We start from the raw sequence: 20,369 nt of genomic DNA on the forward strand, positions 1-20,369 counted from the left end.
CAGTAGGTCGGTCATTGCTTGGCGAGGCCTACACATTGCTTCCAATGGGATAACTTTTGGCATGGTAAGCCCTGTGCCTTCTTCCATGTTCATCTCTTCTTTGCCAAACTTTTCCCACTCAAAGGACTGAATCAAGGCCGCTAATGTTATGCTTACCACTCGCTTGGCCAGACCAGCCCCTGGACAAGCTCTCCTTCCTGCACCAAATGGAAGGAACTTATACCCTTCACCTTCTCCACCATTGAATCTCTCTGGTAGAAACTTTGTTGGTTCGACCCAGAGCTTGGGGTTTCTGTTCATGCTCCATGTATTGACCAGTAACATTGTGCCTGGAGGCACGAAAAATCCTGAAACGGTGCAATCTGCAGATGATTCGTGTGGTAATAGAAGCGGTGCAGGTGGATAGAGTCGAAGAGTCTCTTGAATTATCATTTGTAGGTAACATAACTTTGGTATATCAGTTTCATCCAAGAGGCGCTCCATTCCGACAACAGCTTCTATTTCAGCAAAAGCCTTTTGCATTACTTCTGGATGGTTCAAAAGAAGTGAGATTGCCCAATCCAATGTAGCTGCTGATGTTTGTGATCCTGCAGTCAGTGTTGACTGTGCATAAAATTTTGGGAACAGTTAAATAAAGCCCACTGAAAATAACAGCATAACATATCCAACAGAAATAGCGTGTAAAACTTAGTAACAAAAGCATCAAATCCCAGCTTCTGCAACTTGTAGTGAGGAACTTTCATCTTATATTATTCCCAATCAATTAGTTTAAAGTCAGTATTTCAAGTAATAGAAACAGTCTTACCAAAATAACACCTTTGATGGTTTGATCTGTGTAGAATTCTGGTTCTGTTTCTTTCAAAGATAACATAACATCTATTAAAGTTGTGTGCTTCTTTTGGTTACTTGCAGCAGACAGATTCACTGGTGGAGATGAGTCGCCCCTTGTTTTCATGTGCTCCTCAATGAGCTGCTGTAAGAAGCTGTCCATCTTCTTCATTAATTTCTGCATCCTTTTCTCCACCCCTTGGTAATCCACCCATTGCAGCACAGGGAAGTAATCATTTAGATTTGAACTTCCACGAAGTGCCTCCATTTCTTTTATGATATCCTGCAAGAATTCTCCTCCTTGATCCATAACATTTTTGCCATAGTAACGTTTTCCAGCGATCATCCTCATGATGTTATTAAATGTAAGCTCCAAGAACTTTGAAGTCAACGCCACCTTGGCTGGTTCTTTTCTCGAGTCCTGAAATAGTTGTTTGAGCAATAACCGAACCTCCTCTGTTCGAATGCCAGAGAACACTCCTAGCACTCCCGTGCCAAACTCTGGATGTGTCCCGGACGCAAGACACGCCCAAGACCAAGAAGCCCAGGCACGCCTGTGCCACAGATAGCCCGACCGTGGTAGCCTCTGGAAGTCATAGCACGCTCGTACCATGACAAGCACGCTCGTGCCAACGGGTCCAATTACGATTCGAATTCCGGCACGCCCATGTCATGCCAAACACACCCGTGTTAGCCTCCAAGAGTCCAAGAACGCCCGTGCCGCCGCCCTTACTAGGGTTTTGCTTAATTACGAATTTTGTGTATTTTTAGGATTTTATAACTTTTACCCTGAACCTATAAATAGGTTATTTTTTATATTGTGATTCATTCATTATCTTTTGAACATTATTCATATAAATAAACTTCTTTGAAAGTTTAAGTTCTTATTTTATTTGTCGGATCAAACGTTATTGATCAAAACTTCTGATGGAGTATAATCGTCTTTCCCATTCACATAACCGTTCTGCGTCATCCTCCATCTCTTCAATGTCGAAGGGAGTTCATGTATTTTACTTGGAAAGGTTAAGAACTTCACAGATGACAGAAAGACTTCTAGAAAGACTTCTAGAAACTGTTATAATAGCAAAATTACAAGGATTGTGATACTTGGTAAGCATCATCTTTGAGTATAATAGGAAAGTAGATTCTCCAAACCAAATAGTATAACATATTAATATCATAATATCAAAATATAAAAAGTTGGGAGCGGGTCTAAAGTTGGGAGAGAAGTTCAACCAATTCTTGACGTGGACTACACAGAGCAACCAAAGGCTTAGTCTTGGAAAGAGAAATTCCAAAAGTCTGGCTCATATCTACTTCCTCCAGCCCGGGATTTTCCCATTCAAAGCACTGAATAAGAGCACCCAATGCCACTGAAACCATGCGTATACCCATTCCCGCACCTGGACAAGCTCTCCTCCCCATACCAAATGGAATGAACCTGAAGCCTTGTTGTGAATGTTCCCCTAAATCTCCTTCAAACCTTTCCGGTTTGAACTCATAGGGCTCTTCCCAAACTTTGGGATCCCTGTGCATGGCCAAAACATTCACCAGCAGCATTGTGCCGCCTGGTATCTCAAATCCTCCAACTGTGCAGTTTTCAGATGATAAATGAGGTAACAAGACGGGACCCGCAGGATATAATCTAAGCGTCTCATTTATAACACATCTAAGATAAGGAAGCTTCACAAGATCTAACTCATTCAATAAATGCCTATTTCCAACATGGTTGTCAATCTCTGCTTTCACTTTTTTCAACACTTCTGGATTATTTAAGAGGAGTGATATTACCCATTCCAAAGTGACTGCTGATGTTTCTGCTCCCGCTATCAACGTTATCTGAAGAATTAATTAGTTTACAATGTTAGAACTAAGACCTTCCTTGCCACTACAAATATTTTCAGAAATAAATCCAAATATAAAGCAAAAAGATTAAATCAGACATTCACAGTATAGAAATGCCGGTTACACCCAGCTTCTTAAACCAACCATGACACAAAACAAGCTGATGGTCACCAATAATATGTGCCTCTAACCATTTGATCACATCAGATGTAGCATGTTATCCAAAATTTAATGGGCACCTACATTCTAAAGGAGCTTCAATGCCAAAAGTCCAATATTTCTAAATTTGCAAATTTGTACACTGGTCATCCGGATAATGACTAGAATAAGCCTAATTCTCTACTGGTTATCCGAATAGAGGTCTTTAAGCCTTAAGTTGAAATGACTAGAATAAGGTTCAAATAAGAGAACAAGCACTTGCCTCAGTCTTCCACATTTTTAAACTACAATTAAGACCCAAAATTAAGGAATAATTGTGTTTCAAAGGAAAAAAACGGCTACAGTAATAGTGTCGCACAGTGCACAACACTAATACAGAAATGACCTCCAGTGGTCTCCGAGGAAACTTTCTTCCCCAAAGCTTGCTTCTTTTGACACCCAAAACCATAGTGTATTAGTGTAGTAACACAATGCTAAAATAGAATTAGAAAGGAGGAGTATGTATAACTTACAAGCATGATTGTTTTGATAACTTCATCTGTGTAAAATTCAGGTTCCAATTCTTGCAAGGACAGGAGAGTTTCAATCAGCGACTTGTCTTCCTCATTTGATGTTCCTGAATTTCTTGTCTTTAATCGAATTTCATCCAACAAATTTTGCAAATGTTCATCTCTTTTTCTTTGCAGTTTTATCATGCCCTTTTCTATCCCTTTGAAACCAGTCATCCTCAATATTGGGATAAAATCACAGATATTCAAGGTAAGGCTTGGAAAGAAAGTCTCCTTGAATTCTTGAAACAATTGCTTCTCCAACTCTGTGCCTTCAACCTCCTCTTCCACATAACGCTTTCCAACAGTCATTCTCATCACAACATTACACATTAGAACAGAGGACAGAAACTTCAAATCCACGTTTTGCTTTCCACCAGCAGAGAACTTAAACAGTCGGCGGAGTAGTCTAGCAACTTCCTCCTCACGGATAGCAGCAGTTTTTTGGAGGCTTTTCGAAGAGAACATTTCAACAACAGTGAAGCGGCGTAGGATTCGCCAAAGATCACCGTAAGGTGCCCATACAAAGGAAGAGTAGTTATAGGTGAAATGATCCCCTGCCATAGACCGCGGTCGATTTGCAAATATTATATCATTCTTGGCCAAGCATTCTTCAACAGCAGCTGGTGAAGAAACTACAAGAACAGACCGACAACCAAATTTGAGAAAAAGAATAGGACCATATTTTGACTGGAGAGTCTGCAGTGCTAAGGGAAGTGGCTTCTGAATGAGGTGTAGGTGGCCAATAACTGGAAGAGCCAATGGTCCGGGAGGCAAATTCTGCCTGTGATGGGACAAGATTTTGTAAAATAGGAAAATAAATAAGAAAAGCCCCAAGTAATAGTACAAGCTTTCCATTACAATTTACAAAGCAGAAAGGGAAAAGAAAATCCAATCCAACTCTTTTTTTTTTTTTTTTTTTCAAAAAATTAGATGAAGAGTTTAAGACTGAATTAGACTATAGCAATAAGCAACAAATACAAAATCTTTCTACGCGAATTGAGGTGTCAAGTATACGAATCCATTACTCCTTCAACTGCGAATACTTGAAAATTCTAAAGCGTCGTCATTAATGGAGTCATTGCTACTAAAGAATTCCACCTCCACATGCAAGTAGAGTCAAATTACAGAGAGCAAACTGTGTAAATGATTGATGAGACAACACGCTTAGTCAAAAAGGCTGTATTAATCGCAACAACCACACAGCGACTTTGAATTATCCAAGTCTCAAACGGATATGCATTTACTCATCGACAGACGATTTTTCCGGACCAATGATGCACATGTTTTTGTCTTGTCCCTTCTCTTGTCTTGATAAAGCAAAGCGATTTATCAACGAAAATAATAAAATAAAATAAATAATCCAAAGAAGAGGAAGAGTGGATAGCGGGCCTGTCGCCAATTTGGGGGGGTTAAGGATGGATTTGAGAATCATTACACACTGGGCCCAGTAGAATTCTCATGCCGGTCCTTTTACTATGGGCCCGTTAAAATCGCACGGTTCTGACCATGCGAGATTGAAAAGGTGAGAATTATATAAGAGGGCTTTGATAGAAGAAAATATTTGTTTATGCATTTGGGAATTGGGCCCCCAAAGAAAATGGATTATTTTCCTCTTTCGCGAAATTCAGTGGAATAACTAACGGAAATACACAAAAAGTTCAAATATTTTGAAAGAAAAATGCTGGGATACCACAAACCTAATTATGATAGCAAATGGTCAAACGAGTTTCAAATAAAAATACTCACTCAACACATATTCAACCGTAAAATAAATAAATAAATAATAATAATAATAATGTTCTAAAAGTTTCAATCATTCTCAAGTTTATTTATTAAAATACAATTAATAATTTTTTAATAAAATATAAGTGTCTAGAGTTTTTTTTTTTTTTTTTTTTTTTTGAGGGGAAAAGTGTCTAGAGTTGACATACAATTTTCTAAAAACAAAAAAAAAAGTCAAATTAAATTTGAAATGTCAAAATTTAAAAATCATTTCCCATAAAATATTTTTTATATTTTTCATACACTTGTTAAATATCCTTATCAGGTTTATTAGTGTATATAAGTGTTTAAGTGTTTTCATTTTCACACGCAAACATTTACAAATATTGATTTTTTCATACATGTATTTTTCTTTTTCTTTTTTTTTTTTTTTTTTTTTTTTTTTTTTGGAAAACATATATAATATGTTCAGTTAAAATCAACCTCATATGCCAAGTTTGAAAATTCCAAACAAAGTCTTGTTTGGCTTAAAATATCCTACTTTTCGGAAAGCATATTTGGAAAAAGTTTCCTTTTAACTTACATGTATTTTGCTATACAAATCAATTTTTAAAAAGTATATCCGGTTGCAAAAGACAATAATGTCAATTTTATAAATCTGAGTATATGTTTCTACTTTCAAAAGGCAATAAAGTTTCCAATATAAATTTAAATTATATTTAGATAATATGATAAATCGAAAAATCAATTGTTGTGCTTAAACTTGATCCTTGTAAAGAAAGTTGAATGCTTATTTATTTTCCAAGAAATTGAATTACATAAAAAAAGAAAATTATTCACTAGTCACGAAGTAGTTCTCATCTCAAGTCTATTTCCTTCAACCAAACAAAAAAGCACAGTGATTTGCTGATGCACCAAATCAGCTCATATATTGGAAACGGTAGATTCTTTGCTTGCAGTCATTTTATAATGATGTAGACTAATATCACAACCAAATCCCTCTACTATAATCTGCCAAATCCTTTTAGATCTGTGTTTGGTTAGCAATTTAAGGAGGAAAAAAATATATAAAGAAAATGTTTGGATATTTGAGGAGAGAATAAAGAAAGAAAATAATTTTTGAATTATAAGTTTAACCCTTCAATTTTTTTTTTTTAGAAAAGAAAGTATAAAAAATAGAGAGAAAATTATAATTTTAATTATTTTTTCTGGCACTTTCTTCCAAATTGGAGAAACAATGTCATGTAAATTCCATTGTTTTCTTTCTGAATTTTCTTTCGTTTTATATTCTTACCAATCTCAACATACAGTAAAGTATGGTGAAACTGAAAAGAGAACAGAGCCATTAAATACATGAAGAAGGAAAAGGCAGTTCCTTTTATTTTTCTCAGTCTCGGGACCAAATGAAAGAAGAAAAGTGAAAAAAGAAACCGTTTAGAACAGACAATTCGACTTTGCAAGCTTCGGGAACAGTCAAAAGATTATACAAGACTGAGAGATCACTCACCATGAAATTTCCAGTAAAGGAAAAAGATCTTTCAATTTTAATTACTTTTTTTTATAAGTATTAATAAATTCAAATTACATACAATGGGTATACAAAAATATGAGGATCATACATAACTCAGAAGTCCTAAAGAACCCGCAAAAGTTGAAACATGGATGCATAGATATATAAAATTCAAAAGCAAGAAAGAAAATGGCATCCTTACAAGACAAAACAACAATCACCATCTTTGACAAAATCCAGACCAAGAAAACTATAATAGCTAGCGGGCTGTACTCGGCGATGATCAAGTCGTCTTCTTTTTCACACTATGCAGCTCTGTTACCCTTCTTTTTTCTTATATTATTATTTTTTTAATTTCCACATAGCCATTGCCTCAACGATTGTGAAGAGGGTCTGAAGCATTTGGTACTTTTCTTTTGCTTGAGAAAAGCACATCAAAGGAGCTCCTTAAGCGTTGATGCTTCTCTTGTCTTCTTGGTTGCTTGTCGTCCGCATGAGTAACGGCCATTGTCTCTTCTTTCTCCCCTGAAACCAACAGCGAATAAAGAAGAATCAGAACTATTATCTTCTTCTGCTTGAACTGGTGAAAATGCATTTTCTTGCCTATGACTAAATTTTCTTTTTTTTTTTTTTTTTCAAAGAGTAAAAGAGAGAAACTAATATCAACTATTTCAAACAATGGGGAGAGAAATGCAAGGTACGAGAACAGCTAGCTAGACAAAGGAGTAACAAGTGAGAAAGACAAGTGGGAAGAAAGTTAAATGGCTTTGCTAGGGCAAAGAGAAGAGAAGGAAAAAGCCGGTTATGTAATGTGTCATTGAATACCCTGCAAACAGGGGACGCAACTTACGAAGGAGCTTTTTGTTTTTCTTTATAATATTTTCACGAGAGACTTTTCTCCTTAATTTTTACTAATCACACTTCCAGTCCATAAAACAGGGGTCGTACGTAGGTTAATTACTTACTTTACACAAAGAGCATACGGTCCTGAGCTTAATTATTTTTCTGTCTCACCCTCTTTCTATAGGCAAGTCTTTGTCGGCTTTGGAAGATAGTCAATTTACTCTTTATAGCTACATGGTCTAGAGGCAGACTGAATTTACACCTAAAAAACAGAGAAATCAGAGAAATGCCTGAGCTACAACCCTTATTCTTTCTTTCTTTTCAACTTTCAAGAACCCTTTTCTTCTTCATGCAGAGTAAGTAGCTAATGGAAGGACTTATCTATAAATTTTTAAGGAAATGAACAAGTGGGTTTAATAATCTTTGCTTAAAGTACACGTTTTCAGTTGCACGGAGGATGAGAAATAAGTTAAAGATTAAAAAAGTTGAAGTTAATTTTTTTTCGAATGGTCAAATCATAGGGAAACTGAGGCAAATAAGTTACCGTGGGTTTGGCCAGTGAGCTTTGAACAAGACAATTGAAAATGCTATTTTGTATTCATAGAAGAAGATATTCTCTGTGTCATTTCTTCAATGGATGCCTTTCTTTAGCGCCATGAAGAGTGCCTTGACCTTGACTAGTTACTCTCAGCTTTATATCCTCAAAATGGCTTCCAGATTTGGTTTTACACATGGTTCTGAACCTAAAAAGTATGGTGCCAGAATCTACGGAAAATAAGTAAGATATTAATTAGTATAATTTAGAATAAAATAAAATAAAAGAATTTCCATGAATGTGCAAAAAAAAAAAAAACTTATATAATTTCGATTAATGGGTCCATTCATACATCAAATAAAATTAAAACGATGTTTTTTTTTTAATTATAACAAGGATATTAATCAATATGTAAAAATTATTAAATATTCAAAATTTCATTGTTATTCCAAACTATTCTAAATTTCAAATAATTATTACATTCTTATGAGATTGTGTGGCTTATATTATCATAAACCGAAATTATAAGTGAATTTTTGTATGTATTAAATTCATCTTTTCAACATGATTAAAAATCTAGACCATCAATCCCGGAGCTAGGACTCTAGGATCAGGACAATCATGTATAGTATCTCTTCTGTCTCATTTTATTTCTTGTTATTCCTTTTCTGAATATCTCAAAATGTTTAAAAAATTTTTAAATTTAGATTTGTAAATAATTATTTTTTTTCATAATAACTTAAAAAAGTGCAAAATAATTTTTATTGACTAAATTCTTAATATGTGTGTTTTATCGAATTATACAAATAAAATAAAATAAAATAAAGAAAATATATTTTAAGAGATTTATAAATTATAAATATAACCGTTTAAGCGATTCACTTTATAAATATATTATTAACTAATTAGAAAAAATTTTCAATTCAAGAGGTCCATGTGTACCCCCTCAAACCGTACGCGACTCCGCAACTGGGGACCACGACATACACATAGAAATTATGGGATTCTAAAAGAAAGAAACGATAAATTAATGTGCCATTCTATTTTAGTGCTGTCCTCAGTAAATTGCAACTAAGATAATTAAGTAATAATGAATAAAATAAAATAAACATTTATTGCCTTGGAATTTGGATGATTTTTTACTAGCAACGTGGCCGCAGCACCGCGGTGCTTCAGCCCTGGCCCGTCAGGCCTCGTTTGAGGTCAAGGCATCAATCTAAGCTGAATGTTGCCCAACTTGTTTTTTGGCTAACACACTCATTTTTTAGGGCCCAATCTCCAAGACTGCTAACCGAGGCGGATAAAAATTTTGGGCCAATAGATTGACACAGCAGAAAATTACTTTTCTAATTATTCTTCTTTAATTTAAAGCCCCCCCTTCATTCTTCATTATGCCAATATGGCTACAATTCCTAATAATACCAGTCTAAAAAGCCATTGAGAGACCAAAGTTTACAGACACCAGAACCATATGAAAATGAGTACGAGAGAAAGAGACTTGTCAAATGATAAACAATGTGCAAGCTTCCAAGGGTGTAAAAACTTGATCGATCAAGTATTAAAATCGAAATATATTTCCTGGAGTTTGGACCTTGGCGTGGTTCAACTTGAAGAATCTGCTTCAATGTTACTTGGCCAAAACTGCATACTGAGGCTTTCTTTTCTTTTTTTTCAGGTATGTCTCAACTTGCAACTTCGACCAATAACTTTTTTGCTACCTTATAGGGAACGAAAAATTGGGTTCTATTCTTCTGGAACAAAACGACAAGTAATGATAGCTTTCCAAAATTTGTGCTAGCTTCATTGCATAATCTGTGCGTGGGATAATTAGTCCATTTCAGGTGGAAAAGTTGAATTAGAGAACCATCTACTTTCTCATCTAAAGTCATTAATAGTTTTGTTTTTTAAAAGCAGCCATTTTTATCCCATCCCGTAAGAGGAATATGCCTAATTTCCACCTCTGTCACCCAACTCAAACCACTAAGTTAAAGATACCCTTTTGGATTAGACAACTTTCTGTTTCAACCCCCCTGAGTCATCAACCACTATCAATCTCATTGTCTCTTATGGAATCTTCACTTGTCCGTATCTCACCGGCATATATGAATGCAGAACTACGTAATATGCCCACTTATACAACTCAAATCTTCAGATGGAATTGTTTAGCATGGTTATTTTCCAATATCACCATTGTGTTTTTAGCCTAAAAATAGAAGAAATGTTAATTAAATACAACAAACCATCAATACTGTCATGTCTAAAGCCTTCAATTCACTGAATGTTTTGGAACTTGAATGTTATGCCTAAAGCCTTTTTTTTAATTGTTCTGTCTGTTCTTGATCTTGAAGCTTCTCCGGATTTTTGTTTCAATTAATATATGTCTTTAATTATTGCAAGTGATTTCACTAACTAAAACAAGAACTGTTTGATAAAATGGATAAGCTATTAACTAAAAAGCTTGCATAAGGACTGCCGACAAATCCTGTGGTTTTCACATCAAACCAGAATCAGAAACCCTTTCAAGCTCTAAGGTCATTAGCAAACTTTTTTGGAAATAACTGAAATCATGGCAGGCAGCAAGGATAATTATGATTTTGATATGACAGTGATATAATTGTTGCCAGATTGTAATATTGAATCATAAACTAGAGCAATTACATTAAGATAATAGAAATGCCCCTGGTATGCCATAACAGGACAATTGAGAGCATTATAAAAAATAGTCTCCAAATATCCATTGCCACTTCAGTTTCTTAAGTTTACAGCCTCCAGTGGTGAAAATGCTCCTGCAAAGTTCTCTCATCAACAAGAACAAGAAAATATTTGGAGATACCTACTTTGGTGGTACTGGAGAAGGCAATTCAAATGAATGGTTGGACTTGAGCACAGGCCCGATGGATATAGAACAGGCTTCTTTATCCAAAACTACTTCCAATAAGGTTTTTCCTTGCAACTTCTGCAAGAGAAAGTTCCAGAGTTCACAAGCACTCGGTGGCCATCAGAATGCACACAAGAAGGAGAGAGGAGCAATGAAGAGATATCAGTACGAGAGGCATATGGCAATAAATGAATTTTTTGCCAGTAAAAGAATGACTATGTCGCTTAATGTTCATGCTCATTCACTCATCGATAAAAAATTTAGGGAAGAGGATGGAATGATTGGAAAATTCAAGAATGTTAACCAAAGATTTGGAGCCGATTGGACAACTGTTAGATCTGAAGAGTCAATAATTGCGAAGTGGCCTGGAAGCTTTCGCTTGCCCTCAGAGGAGCACAAACAGCCACTTGACTCGCTTAAAGTAGACTTGACTCTGCGGCTTTAACACTTCTCTCTGTTCTGACTACTGTTTATTCATGCGAAACGTTCCGTTTCACTAGTTTTTATTAGATCAGCAGCAATCAGGAGTAACTAAAATGTTTGGAACAAGATGAAAACTGAAGAGGCAGGCCTCTCAGAACAGAGAAATTGAATGCTGAAAATGTTAGTTGCACTTGTTCTCCCACTAGGAAATAACAAATCAAAAGGTCTACTTGTCAGAATGTAATTATCTAGTTAAAAACTTATCAGACGTAAAGCAATCAAATAACACCTGTGGTTTTCAACTCTTTAAGTTCTCAATTTTATCATACTATCTCAATTTCCATTCCCTCAAAATAACTACTAGCCACTGCTCATTTCATTGTGAGATCCTTCCCAACTCTTAAATATTTATGTGAACAAGAGAAGGTAAATGCCATTCACATATTTGAAATGAAATAGAGACAATTTTTCATCACAAGATTTTGTAAATCAGAAGCAACTAAGAACAAAAACAAAATTTGTCAACATTATTTACAATATTTCCCTAGAAATTCAAGTTTCTGACAGTATTAAATCCCTAAGCTAGTATCAGCATGCAGGATAAACAAGACCATAGCACAATCATGGCCAAAAAACTCACTTCAAGAATTGCCACATCAATCAAGATTTTTGTAAATCTAAAACGCTATGCTGCCAGTGTTAGGATTCTTCTCTTTTCGGACTGCACAACCCAAGGTCCATTCTCTTTCACTTGTAAAATCATCAAACAGTAGGATGCCAAAATATCATCATTCTTTAACACCTTCAAAGAAATAACCTGGTACTTCCGGAGGTGAAGGCAGTGTTGCAACATATTTGAACTGCATCCAGAAAATAATTCAATATAATCAAGATTATCATTTTGGTTGTTGCAATCAATTGGAACCCTGAATATGTTGAACTGGAACCGTACCTTATGTTGCTTGTATTTTTCTCTTACAGCTTGTAATCCAGCTCCTCTTCTACTCAAATATAAGTCATGTATGATAAGAACGCATTCCTTCAGCTCAGATGACTTGTATCGAGAGTATTGTTGCAGGGTTAAACTCTGTAAAAAAGGTAAATTGGTAAGATTGCTGCCTATGTTTAAATATTGACTTAGAATTGACATTATCTGAAATAAGAATCTTACCCAAGGGTGCATCTTTGGTTTAATTATGAATCTTGCTAGAAAGATAACGGATGCAGCCACCAACGAAGGCAAAAATTTAACACAATTGTAATCCAACAAACTTAACTCAGAAAGGTAGTATCCCAGGAACTCAAGTTGCAAATTCAACATCTGTAGAAGGCAGAAACACATTATTCGTCAGCAACACAGGCTGAACGCATAATATTACAAATTCAAGCTCTGTATATATGTTATGCTTACCTTGTAATCCTCTTGTGCAACATTGGTAAATCTCCTGCAAACCCACACCACAAAAGGTACCAAAAATGAGTCCATGGATCATTTTGCATTAGCATTTCAGATACCACACAGATCAAATACAAGCAAATAAGAGTTTTAATGAACACTTTTCTTACCTCAGGAAAGTCTTTACTGTCGGGCTTCCCAGTTCAAATTTTAGAGACTTGAGTAAGTCAGCCTCCATCTTCACAACCTTCAGGATCATCAATAAAACATCATTATTTAAAAAAATGTTAATAAATACAACAAAACAAAAAACTTCATCCTAAAACGAACAAGCCAAGGTATACAAGATAAAAGAAAAGGGGATCAAAATACCTCATCCTTTGTGTATGTGTTATCGGTGATATAGCAAAAATCTTCCACGTTTGGAGGGCTGATTTCTTCGTACTTTCTACATATTGCAATCACAGTAAAGAAATATAAGTAAACCCTAAAATACAAATGAACACAACCAGAAACAGTAAACAAACTTCAAAGAACTCGGGCGCTTACGATGCAATGAGCATAGAGGAAACACCCAGTAGCTGAAGTTTTTGCCTGTTAAGAACTTTCAGAGACAGGAATCTGTCAATGTAGGAAACGGTGAGATAGAGAGTATCTGAGACAAGCTTGTACTCCTGTGCAACCTCCACCAACCAATCCACCAGAATCCCTCTCATGTTGGGGCTAACATCCTTTTGGACTTGCTCAATGTAATCAGGCAATGGCCTCCGCTTTGGTTCCACCTAAAAGATCAGTGCATCAGCAAAATTAACCCCAACTGGCAAAAACACAAATAATTTTAACAATGCCAATTATTTCAAATTATTTAATTAAACCTAAAACCCAAATCGAATACCCTGACTCAAATTAAACTTAAATATAACTCTTTCACCAAATCTGGTTTCAAAATCAAACCCAGATGCCAATACCTATTATCGCTTTAATCCCCCAATTAGTAACACCAATAGCCATGAATCAAGTTCTGAAAGTGACAGCTTGATTCAAACGGGAACTGTCAATTTCACATTAATAAACTACAATTCGAAACCTTAAATTCCTCCCTTTATGTATATAAGAAATAGCATTCGCAGAACAAATGCAAACAGATGTATCAGAGATCCAAAGCTCCATTGCGAATGGTGGCCTACTTACCTCCATTTTGTGAAGATACTCATAAATGTCAGATGCATATGGTCCGCACATCTGGGGATCTTCAGACCTTCCATCAATGTCTTCCTTCGGAACATCTTCATTGTTGACTAAGATAGCCTTCTTGGACTTTGGCTTTACTTTATTTTTCTGCTTCTGACTCACATCCCCAACACTATAATTCACTGGAGCGACAACGTTCGAAATATTGGGAAGCTCTCCCAACACCACCCTTTTCTTTTGCACAGGATGCTCCTCCGCCGGAGCAATTGCCGCAGCCGCCCTCTTTCTAGCTGCGCGAGTAACGCGAACACAATTCTCTGTGTCTGCCATTGAAACTATACGCTCACTCACCCTCTATTCACTTGCAGGTAGAGTTGAATTGAATAGAGAGCGAGAGAAAGAGATGGGGAGGGCTGAGCGGAGTTTGGGAAGAATATGTAATGGTGAAGTTTGGAGGGAGAGGGAATGAAAGAAACGAAAGTAAAGAGAGAGAGAGCGCCATTTTTGTTTTTGAAAAACTGATGTTGGCGGTTGTTTGGTTTTTGCAGTTTTGGTCTTTGAATTTTGGAGGAGTCTTTTGTTATCTATTTTTCAGGTTTTGCGTTTTGGTCAAATTTTAAAATCCAAATGTTTTTGGGGAGGAGGCGGGCCTCGTTAACTGCTGATTCGGCGCTCTTTAATTTTCGTGTCGGTGTGGGCCCACCTACATGTACTATCATGTGTCAGCTCAAACTAGTGTCTCGTTCCTTTCTGATAACAACCGTTAGATGGTGAATATATCTTGCGCGCTGGCATCATCAATTTATTAATTATCCTCAGCCGTTGGATCTCTGACTCACTCTTTGATTTAGGCTCTATATTTCATTAAGAATAACAATCTGCATTACCCCTGACATTGTTTTCTAATATCATCAACTGGCTTGTTATTAGTTGCAAGGAATCGTCTCAATCTGCAATCCGTAGGCCTAGCTTGTTCATTTTCAGGGAATCCTATGGAAATGTAAAAGTAAAAAAATGAAATCTACTTGCAACTTTTATGATAACATTGCTTGCGTCTCTATATCAGAAATAATATTTTTAAGGTGTTTTTAGTTTTTATATATAAAATATTAATTTGACATGGTTATCATAATTTTTGACATAATAATTTACGTATTTTTTTAAAATTTTTTAATACTAAATATTTAATAAATTTAATTTTATAAATTGAAATGTTCAATAAAAAAACTTTACAAATTGAAACATTTAGTATATGCAATTTTATAAGTGAATTGTTTTCGCACAAAGTACAATAGTAAATTTATATATTTAGCCATCAACTTACTTTGTGTGATTTTTTTTTTTTTTTTGGAGAAATGCTTTATTTGATTATTGGAAAAATAGGATTTAAATATTTTCTTCTCTTTTGCTTCCTTATGGGAAAATCAAAATAAAATGAATTTTGATATACTAGTATAGCATTAATAAAAACCATTTAGTAGGATATGAATAATAAAGATAAATTTAACTTCCTCTGTATATTTAACAGAGCATCCAAACAAGATTAAATAAAATATCGTTTAGGAAACAATTCAAAAATTATATATATCCTTTAGCGATTGGGATGGCATCAGTGTTGCTTCGTTAAAATCTCTAGAAGTATGGGGTTGAATTACCTAAACTGGATTTATGATACAGCCATGTATCAAATTAATAAAAATATTTTTTTTTTTTTGAAATAAAAATAGCTATGACTATATATTAAAAAAAAAGTATAAATAATTTTACAAATTTATATTCAATATTTTATTTATTAACCAATCATTAACTCAGTCTAGGCAAATAAAATGTTCATTGCTCCATCACCAGAACCTTTATATACAAAATAAATTAGGTTTAACTATCAATTTCATCGTAAATTAACTTCTGTACCTTAAACACAGCTAACTTATCAATTTAATTGCAAGTATCCTATTTTATGCTTTGGGTGTAATACCTTAAAAGCAAATTAGGACATCTTGCACTCTATAATTAAATTAATTTTAGGATTTTGATTAGTATAATATAGCAATAGTTTCTATAATTAATCAAAGCTTTTTTTCATTATAAAATTAAAGGTCCAATCTTTATTTATTTATTTATTTTTGTTTATTCCAATATTTGAGTTTCAATTTTCTTGTCCTTTTTTTTTTGAATATTTTATTGTCCATTTTTTTAAATATGTGAGTTATATTACTTGGTTCCCTTTTAATTCAAGTAGTTTAGTTTGCATTTACTTTTACGGAGTCATGCTTTTATAGTTTTTTTAATCAAAATTGCAACCTTAATTTACTTATAAGGTGCATTATAATATATCATAATTTTAGGGCATCCATAATATAAAGGTCAACTTAAAGTGAAATTATAACTATTTGAAAAGTTCGAAATGTAATTAATAGTCAAATCAACTAAAAATATAACACCTAATTCAACCTAGCCTATTTATTTTAATTTACAAATGATTTTTTGTCAAAATAAAAAAGTACCTTTTTGAAGTTGATTTAATAAATTTTATATGTAAATATAAAATTGCTCTCTATAGTTATAAAATAATATCTCATGTATATTCTAAAAAAACCACGATATATAAATATATACTCCTTAATCATTTAACAATTAGCTCTTAATATGAAATATTAATAATTTAGCTTAATAAATTATTAATTCAGACCCAACAATTAAAATTCAACTAAAATAAATAATGTTTAATTTCCTCGCATGCCAATCAAACTGAAAACTCCTTTTAAATATGAGATTGTGATAACACAAGTATAAATTGAGATAGATTTCTCCCTTTGTTTATGTTTTTTTTTTCAAGTTATTAGAAAAATTGCTTTAATACTATGTCTTGTTTACATGCAAAATGAAATTATAAGAAATAAAATATGGTTACTCTATAAAGTTCGTATAGAATATAATTAATACTTATTATTCGATGTTTATAATTCTTGTTTTTTATAAATTTAAAAACAAGTATTTCATATAATAAACTATTATGTAATTAGAATTACAAACAAAACTTAACTTTACAAATTTTATATTTCACGAAGTAATTATTTAACGTTTAAATTCAAAATAAAACTAGATTCCTTCCCTATTTTATGCCATTCCGTGAACTGAATCAGACCTATTTGCATAATCAAATCGAGTACACCACGTACTACGTATATCCCCATGTGCTCCTTGGCGGTACTAGATCAGGGTCCATTAATGCAATGAGTATCTATCCAACGGGGCCCGTCCATCACAAGACCCTTGGGCTCTTTGTCTTCGGCCTTTTTTTCTTTTTCCTCTCTCTTTTTTTTTTTTTTTTAATATTTACTCAGGAAGAAGATGTTTCTGAGGGTTATATACGTGAAAAATTTCAAATCCTTAATTCCTTGATAGTCTTTTTTATTGGAAATTTGTGTAGAAAATATATGCATTTGCTTGTTTAATTCATAAGAAGTTTTAAGATTATTGTTAGATATATTAATGAAGTTCAGTTTTTTTTTTTTTAATTTATAAAAAAAGTTTCAAAATTAAAGAAGCGGAGGTAATAATGAACTGTCAAAAAAGAAAGAGGCCTAGACAAGTGACTTTGTAATTAGGGTTTGAAATAATAATAATAATAATAGTAATAATGACTTGTCAATAAAAGATTCATCGAAAATAGAAAATTCATACGTGTTACAGTTAAAAATAGATCCCTCTGTTCCAAAATTTGACGTGCAAAGAAAAAAAAAAAAAGCATATACTGCAACAGAAAAACATCCGTAAATTGTACCAGAAAAAAAAAAAAAAAAAGCATCCTTAAAACTTGGCTATTGAGAGTCAGATGGTTGATGGTGTCATTTGAGACAAATACAATTCAAGAATTGCTCGTTCTCTGGGTTGCGAAGCATTAATGGAGCTATTACCTGCCAACATATTTCCAAATCTCAATCACATAAAGCGGAAATTCATATTTTCATATTTGGTACAACTAAAATTCATTTGTTTTAGTACTAAACAGTATTGTTTTTTGGCTGAATCCAAGAAGCATGATTTATAGATAAATTTGGCGTTTTGTCCATAAATTTACTCAAAGCAGTAGAAAATGAAACATGATGAAGGAGTATAGGATACTATATGCCAAGTACCTGTTGGGTAAAATTCAGTCCAAGGAGACAAGTTTACATCAATAACTTGTCCAAACTCAGGACGTTGCACATTATTGTCCTCCTCCAAACCACTTCTTGGGCTTATATGATCATCAAGATTGATATTTTGTCCATGCACAAGAGTTGGCAACACTTCTGCTCCGCTCTGCACTTGATTTCTTGAAATTGATTGCAAAAAAGAAAGATATATTTTAGTATTGCTAATTCCGTGAACACTGTTAAAACTTGAAGATTTGGGTTATACAGTAATTATAAACACCTTAAAGGAAGCTGGAGACCAATGGAGTCCAAAAAATTCAAGATTTGAACTTGTGGTTCTCTTTCATGAAACCAATCCAAGACATTACTCGGACTTTCTTCTGTGACAAAATCATCTATATATGCTGTCTTTGGAGGAAGATGAACCTGATTAATTAGGAAAATTACTCTTAAAAAAAGGTCCTATTCAAATTAATCCATTTAAAATGATAGCTAGCGTACCTGTGAAGCTGGTGGAGCAGCAGAAGAATTGTAATTTTCTTCCAAAAATTTCTGTTTCATCATAAATTTAACATTTCTAAGATATGATTAAGTTAAAAGTTTAGCCGACCAAAGTAATATACCTACTACTCGCTAATATAGTTATTACAGGAATCAATAACATGTTACCTTGCGCATTCTCATGCGATTCAATGCCCCTTCAAGAATTTGCTCCTGATACTCAGCTTCAGGCAATGTTATTATATGGGAAAGATTGCCCTCTAAAATTCTGAAACAAATTACAATTTTATAGTGCATGTACTATTGTCAGTACTCATGCTGTCTTAAGAATTTGAACACTAGCTAGGGTTTTGTTTGATGCTATTAGAAAGGAGTCACCTTAGTTGTTTCTCCATATTTTCCAATTGCGATTTGAATCTAACAATTTCTTGTTGAAATTCCTGAATTATAATTAACATATCAGTTCCTTTCAAAAAAAAAAAAAAAAAAGAAAAAAAATATCATTTCACAATTAACATATATACAACGAATATTCTCTCTCTCTCTCTCTCTCTCTCTCTGTAGAGTTACAGTTATCATAGACATGAATTAATACCTCAAGTTGAGCAGTGGTCGCAGGGCTGTTAAAAGGATAAGGTAGTAAATAATTGATTTCTAAATATAAATTACAATTAATAGTATGCAAGAAGAAGGATTATGAAATTCAAAACCTGGTTGCTTGGAAATTACTTTGATCCCCTTCAGCTTTTAACTTACCAAGAGCTTTCTGAAGGAACTGCAAAGCAATTTCGAATTATTAATTCCACATATACAAGTCTTTGAAACTCGTCGAATAGCAGTGATAAGAATTGCTCGTAATTACCTCTTGGTTATGGAGTCTATGAAACCACGAAGCGGCAACAAAGATCAAGAAAACCATCAACACTTCTATACTATACATTCAAGAAAGAAAAAAACAAAGATCAAGAAAAAAACTAATATAGCCATCAACTTACCGTCCTCTTTCGTGCTCAGGAATATTGATATATCTAGTCAGAATTTCTTCAATGCTTCAAGAAGGCCAAAAACAAATCAAAGTTTAATAACTAATAATAATTACTTTCATTTCTTGAGTTGATTTTTAAGTTTTCAGAAAATTAATAATATAAGCACATAAACCTTTTGTTTCCAGAGAAAAGACTGAGTCTCCCAGATGGAGAGAACATGATTAGAGCTACATCAACATCACAAAGAACAGAAAGTTCGTAAGCTTTCTTGATAAGCCCATTTCTCCTTTTAGAGAAAGTGACTTGCCTGTTTGTTGTATTTTCTATTCTCTTGATCTGAAGCTTTACTCTTCCCATTCAGCTATATCCTCTTAATTTCTATCTTTCTTGGCTTTTTGTTTTTGAAAAACCTTCAGAATAGGGCAAAGAAAGTCAAGAATTGCAGGAGAGGAGTATCAAATCTGTTCGTAATTAACAGATCAACCAACATATAACATAAATATACTCCCACCGTTGGAAGCTAGTTATGGAAGAATAGGAAGTGAAATGGTTTATGAAGAGGAAAAGAAAGATTTAGAAACACATATAGAGCTGATTTTGTCACTGTTAGGCCATACACAAGGATGACGAGAGGAAGAAAGAGAGAGTTGGTCGGTGCCGTATCTAGCACTGGAATATCTCGATGCTTACCTTACTTTCTGCCTTTTACATTTGTGAAAAAATATATATATAACCTACTAGTAAGCAAAATGATTATATGAAGTTCACGCACTTCATGTGAAGAAAAAAGAACAAATAATCTTTTTTCCTAATTTTAAACATAGCAGTTTGTTATTTTATTAAATATTTTTCCATCTAAAAA

The 20,369-nt window shown here is 33.9% G+C and overlaps 4 protein-coding genes and 1 pseudogene across 6 annotated transcripts; 1 reads left to right on the top strand and 4 right to left on the bottom strand.

Annotated features, from left to right (window-relative positions):
• Nucleotides 1–6: 6 nt before the first annotated feature.
• LOC105631012 (cytochrome P450 81Q32 pseudogene) lies at nt 7–1,456 on the bottom strand (annotated as a pseudogene). Its single transcript, XR_016322666.1, has 2 exons — nt 806–1,456; nt 7–603 (listed from the first exon to the last, which is right to left on the bottom strand). The product of XR_016322666.1 is annotated as a cytochrome P450 81Q32 pseudogene (transcript).
• Nucleotides 1,457–1,867: 411 nt separating this feature from the next.
• Nucleotides 1,868–4,657, bottom strand: LOC105630893 (cytochrome P450 81C13). Its single transcript, XM_089726236.1, has 2 exons — nt 3,345–4,657; nt 1,868–2,667 (listed from the first exon to the last, which is right to left on the bottom strand). The coding sequence occupies exons 1-2, from the start codon at nt 4,236–4,238 to the stop codon at nt 2,041–2,043; spliced, it is 1,521 nt and encodes a 506-aa protein (XP_089582362.1). The 5' UTR covers nt 4,239–4,657; the 3' UTR covers nt 1,868–2,040.
• Nucleotides 4,658–10,593: 5,936 nt separating this feature from the next.
• Nucleotides 10,594–11,599, top strand: LOC105631011 (zinc finger protein 7). The gene has a single exon (XM_012213005.4). It carries the CDS (start codon nt 10,774–10,776, stop codon nt 11,314–11,316), a length of 543 nt encoding a protein of 180 aa, XP_012068395.1. The 5' UTR covers nt 10,594–10,773; the 3' UTR covers nt 11,317–11,599.
• Nucleotides 11,600–11,738: 139 nt separating this feature from the next.
• Nucleotides 11,739–14,446, bottom strand: LOC105630892 (putative cyclin-A3-1). Its single transcript, XM_012212880.4, has 8 exons — nt 13,882–14,446; nt 13,240–13,472; nt 13,063–13,138; nt 12,861–12,937; nt 12,706–12,739; nt 12,466–12,615; nt 12,247–12,381; nt 11,739–12,154 (listed from the first exon to the last, which is right to left on the bottom strand). Exons 1-8 carry the CDS (start codon nt 14,209–14,211, stop codon nt 12,083–12,085), a joined length of 1,107 nt encoding a protein of 368 aa, XP_012068270.1. The 5' UTR covers nt 14,212–14,446; the 3' UTR covers nt 11,739–12,082.
• Nucleotides 14,447–17,540: 3,094 nt separating this feature from the next.
• Nucleotides 17,541–20,199, bottom strand: LOC105630891 (agamous-like MADS-box protein AGL104). Of its 2 annotated transcripts, XM_089725587.1 has the most exons (12): nt 19,815–20,198; nt 19,680–19,734; nt 19,517–19,570; nt 19,384–19,399; nt 19,232–19,296; nt 19,117–19,141; nt 18,900–18,961; nt 18,690–18,789; nt 18,522–18,572; nt 18,301–18,446; nt 18,021–18,199; nt 17,541–17,798 (listed from the first exon to the last, which is right to left on the bottom strand). In XM_089725587.1, exons 2-12 carry the CDS (start codon nt 19,724–19,726, stop codon nt 17,713–17,715), a joined length of 831 nt encoding a protein of 276 aa, XP_089581713.1. In that variant the 5' UTR covers nt 19,727–19,734; nt 19,815–20,198; the 3' UTR covers nt 17,541–17,712. The 2 variants fall into 2 exon arrangements, with proteins under 2 accessions (XP_089581713.1, XP_020533627.1); XM_020677968.3 differs by having other exon boundaries at nt 19,680–20,199.
• Nucleotides 20,200–20,369: the final 170 nt, after the last annotated feature.

The sequence above is a fragment of the Jatropha curcas genome, chromosome 9 (assembly GCF_041381405.1).
Source record: "Jatropha curcas cultivar XTBG-Jc1 chromosome 9, XTBG_Jcur_1.0, whole genome shotgun sequence".
Classification (NCBI taxonomy): domain Eukaryota; kingdom Viridiplantae; phylum Streptophyta; class Magnoliopsida; order Malpighiales; family Euphorbiaceae; genus Jatropha; species Jatropha curcas.

What these genes read in the sequence shown, in the direction of transcription:
- LOC105630891 (XM_020677968.3), bottom strand. Translation starts at nt 19,864, where the DNA reads ATGGGAAGAGTAAAGCTTCAGATCAAGAGAATAGAAAATACAACAAAC. An exon ending in CTTTTCTCTGGAAACAAAAG is followed by an intron (nt 19,571 to 19,679) that starts GTTTATGTGCTT and finishes GCCTTCTTGAAG; the next exon opens with CATTGAAGAAATTCTGACTA. An exon ending in CTGCTCCACCAGCTTCACAG is followed by an intron (nt 18,447 to 18,521) that starts GTACGCTAGCTA and finishes CTAATTAATCAG; the next exon opens with GTTCATCTTCCTCCAAAGAC.
- LOC105631011 (XM_012213005.4), top strand. Translation starts at nt 10,774, where the DNA reads ATGCTCCTGCAAAGTTCTCTCATCAACAAGAACAAGAAAATATTTGGA.
- LOC105630892 (XM_012212880.4), bottom strand. Translation starts at nt 14,211, where the DNA reads ATGGCAGACACAGAGAATTGTGTTCGCGTTACTCGCGCAGCTAGAAAG. An exon ending in AGTATCTTCACAAAATGGAG is followed by an intron (nt 13,473 to 13,881) that starts GTAAGTAGGCCA and finishes CTGATCTTTTAG; the next exon opens with GTGGAACCAAAGCGGAGGCC. An exon ending in ACACATACACAAAGGATGAG is followed by an intron (nt 12,938 to 13,062) that starts GTATTTTGATCC and finishes ATGATCCTGAAG; the next exon opens with GTTGTGAAGATGGAGGCTGA.
- LOC105630893 (XM_089726236.1), bottom strand. Translation starts at nt 4,238, where the DNA reads ATGGAAAGCTTGTACTATTACTTGGGGCTTTTCTTATTTATTTTCCTA. An exon ending in TTATCAAAACAATCATGCTT is followed by an intron (nt 2,668 to 3,344) that starts GTAAGTTATACA and finishes TTAATTCTTCAG; the next exon opens with ATAACGTTGATAGCGGGAGC.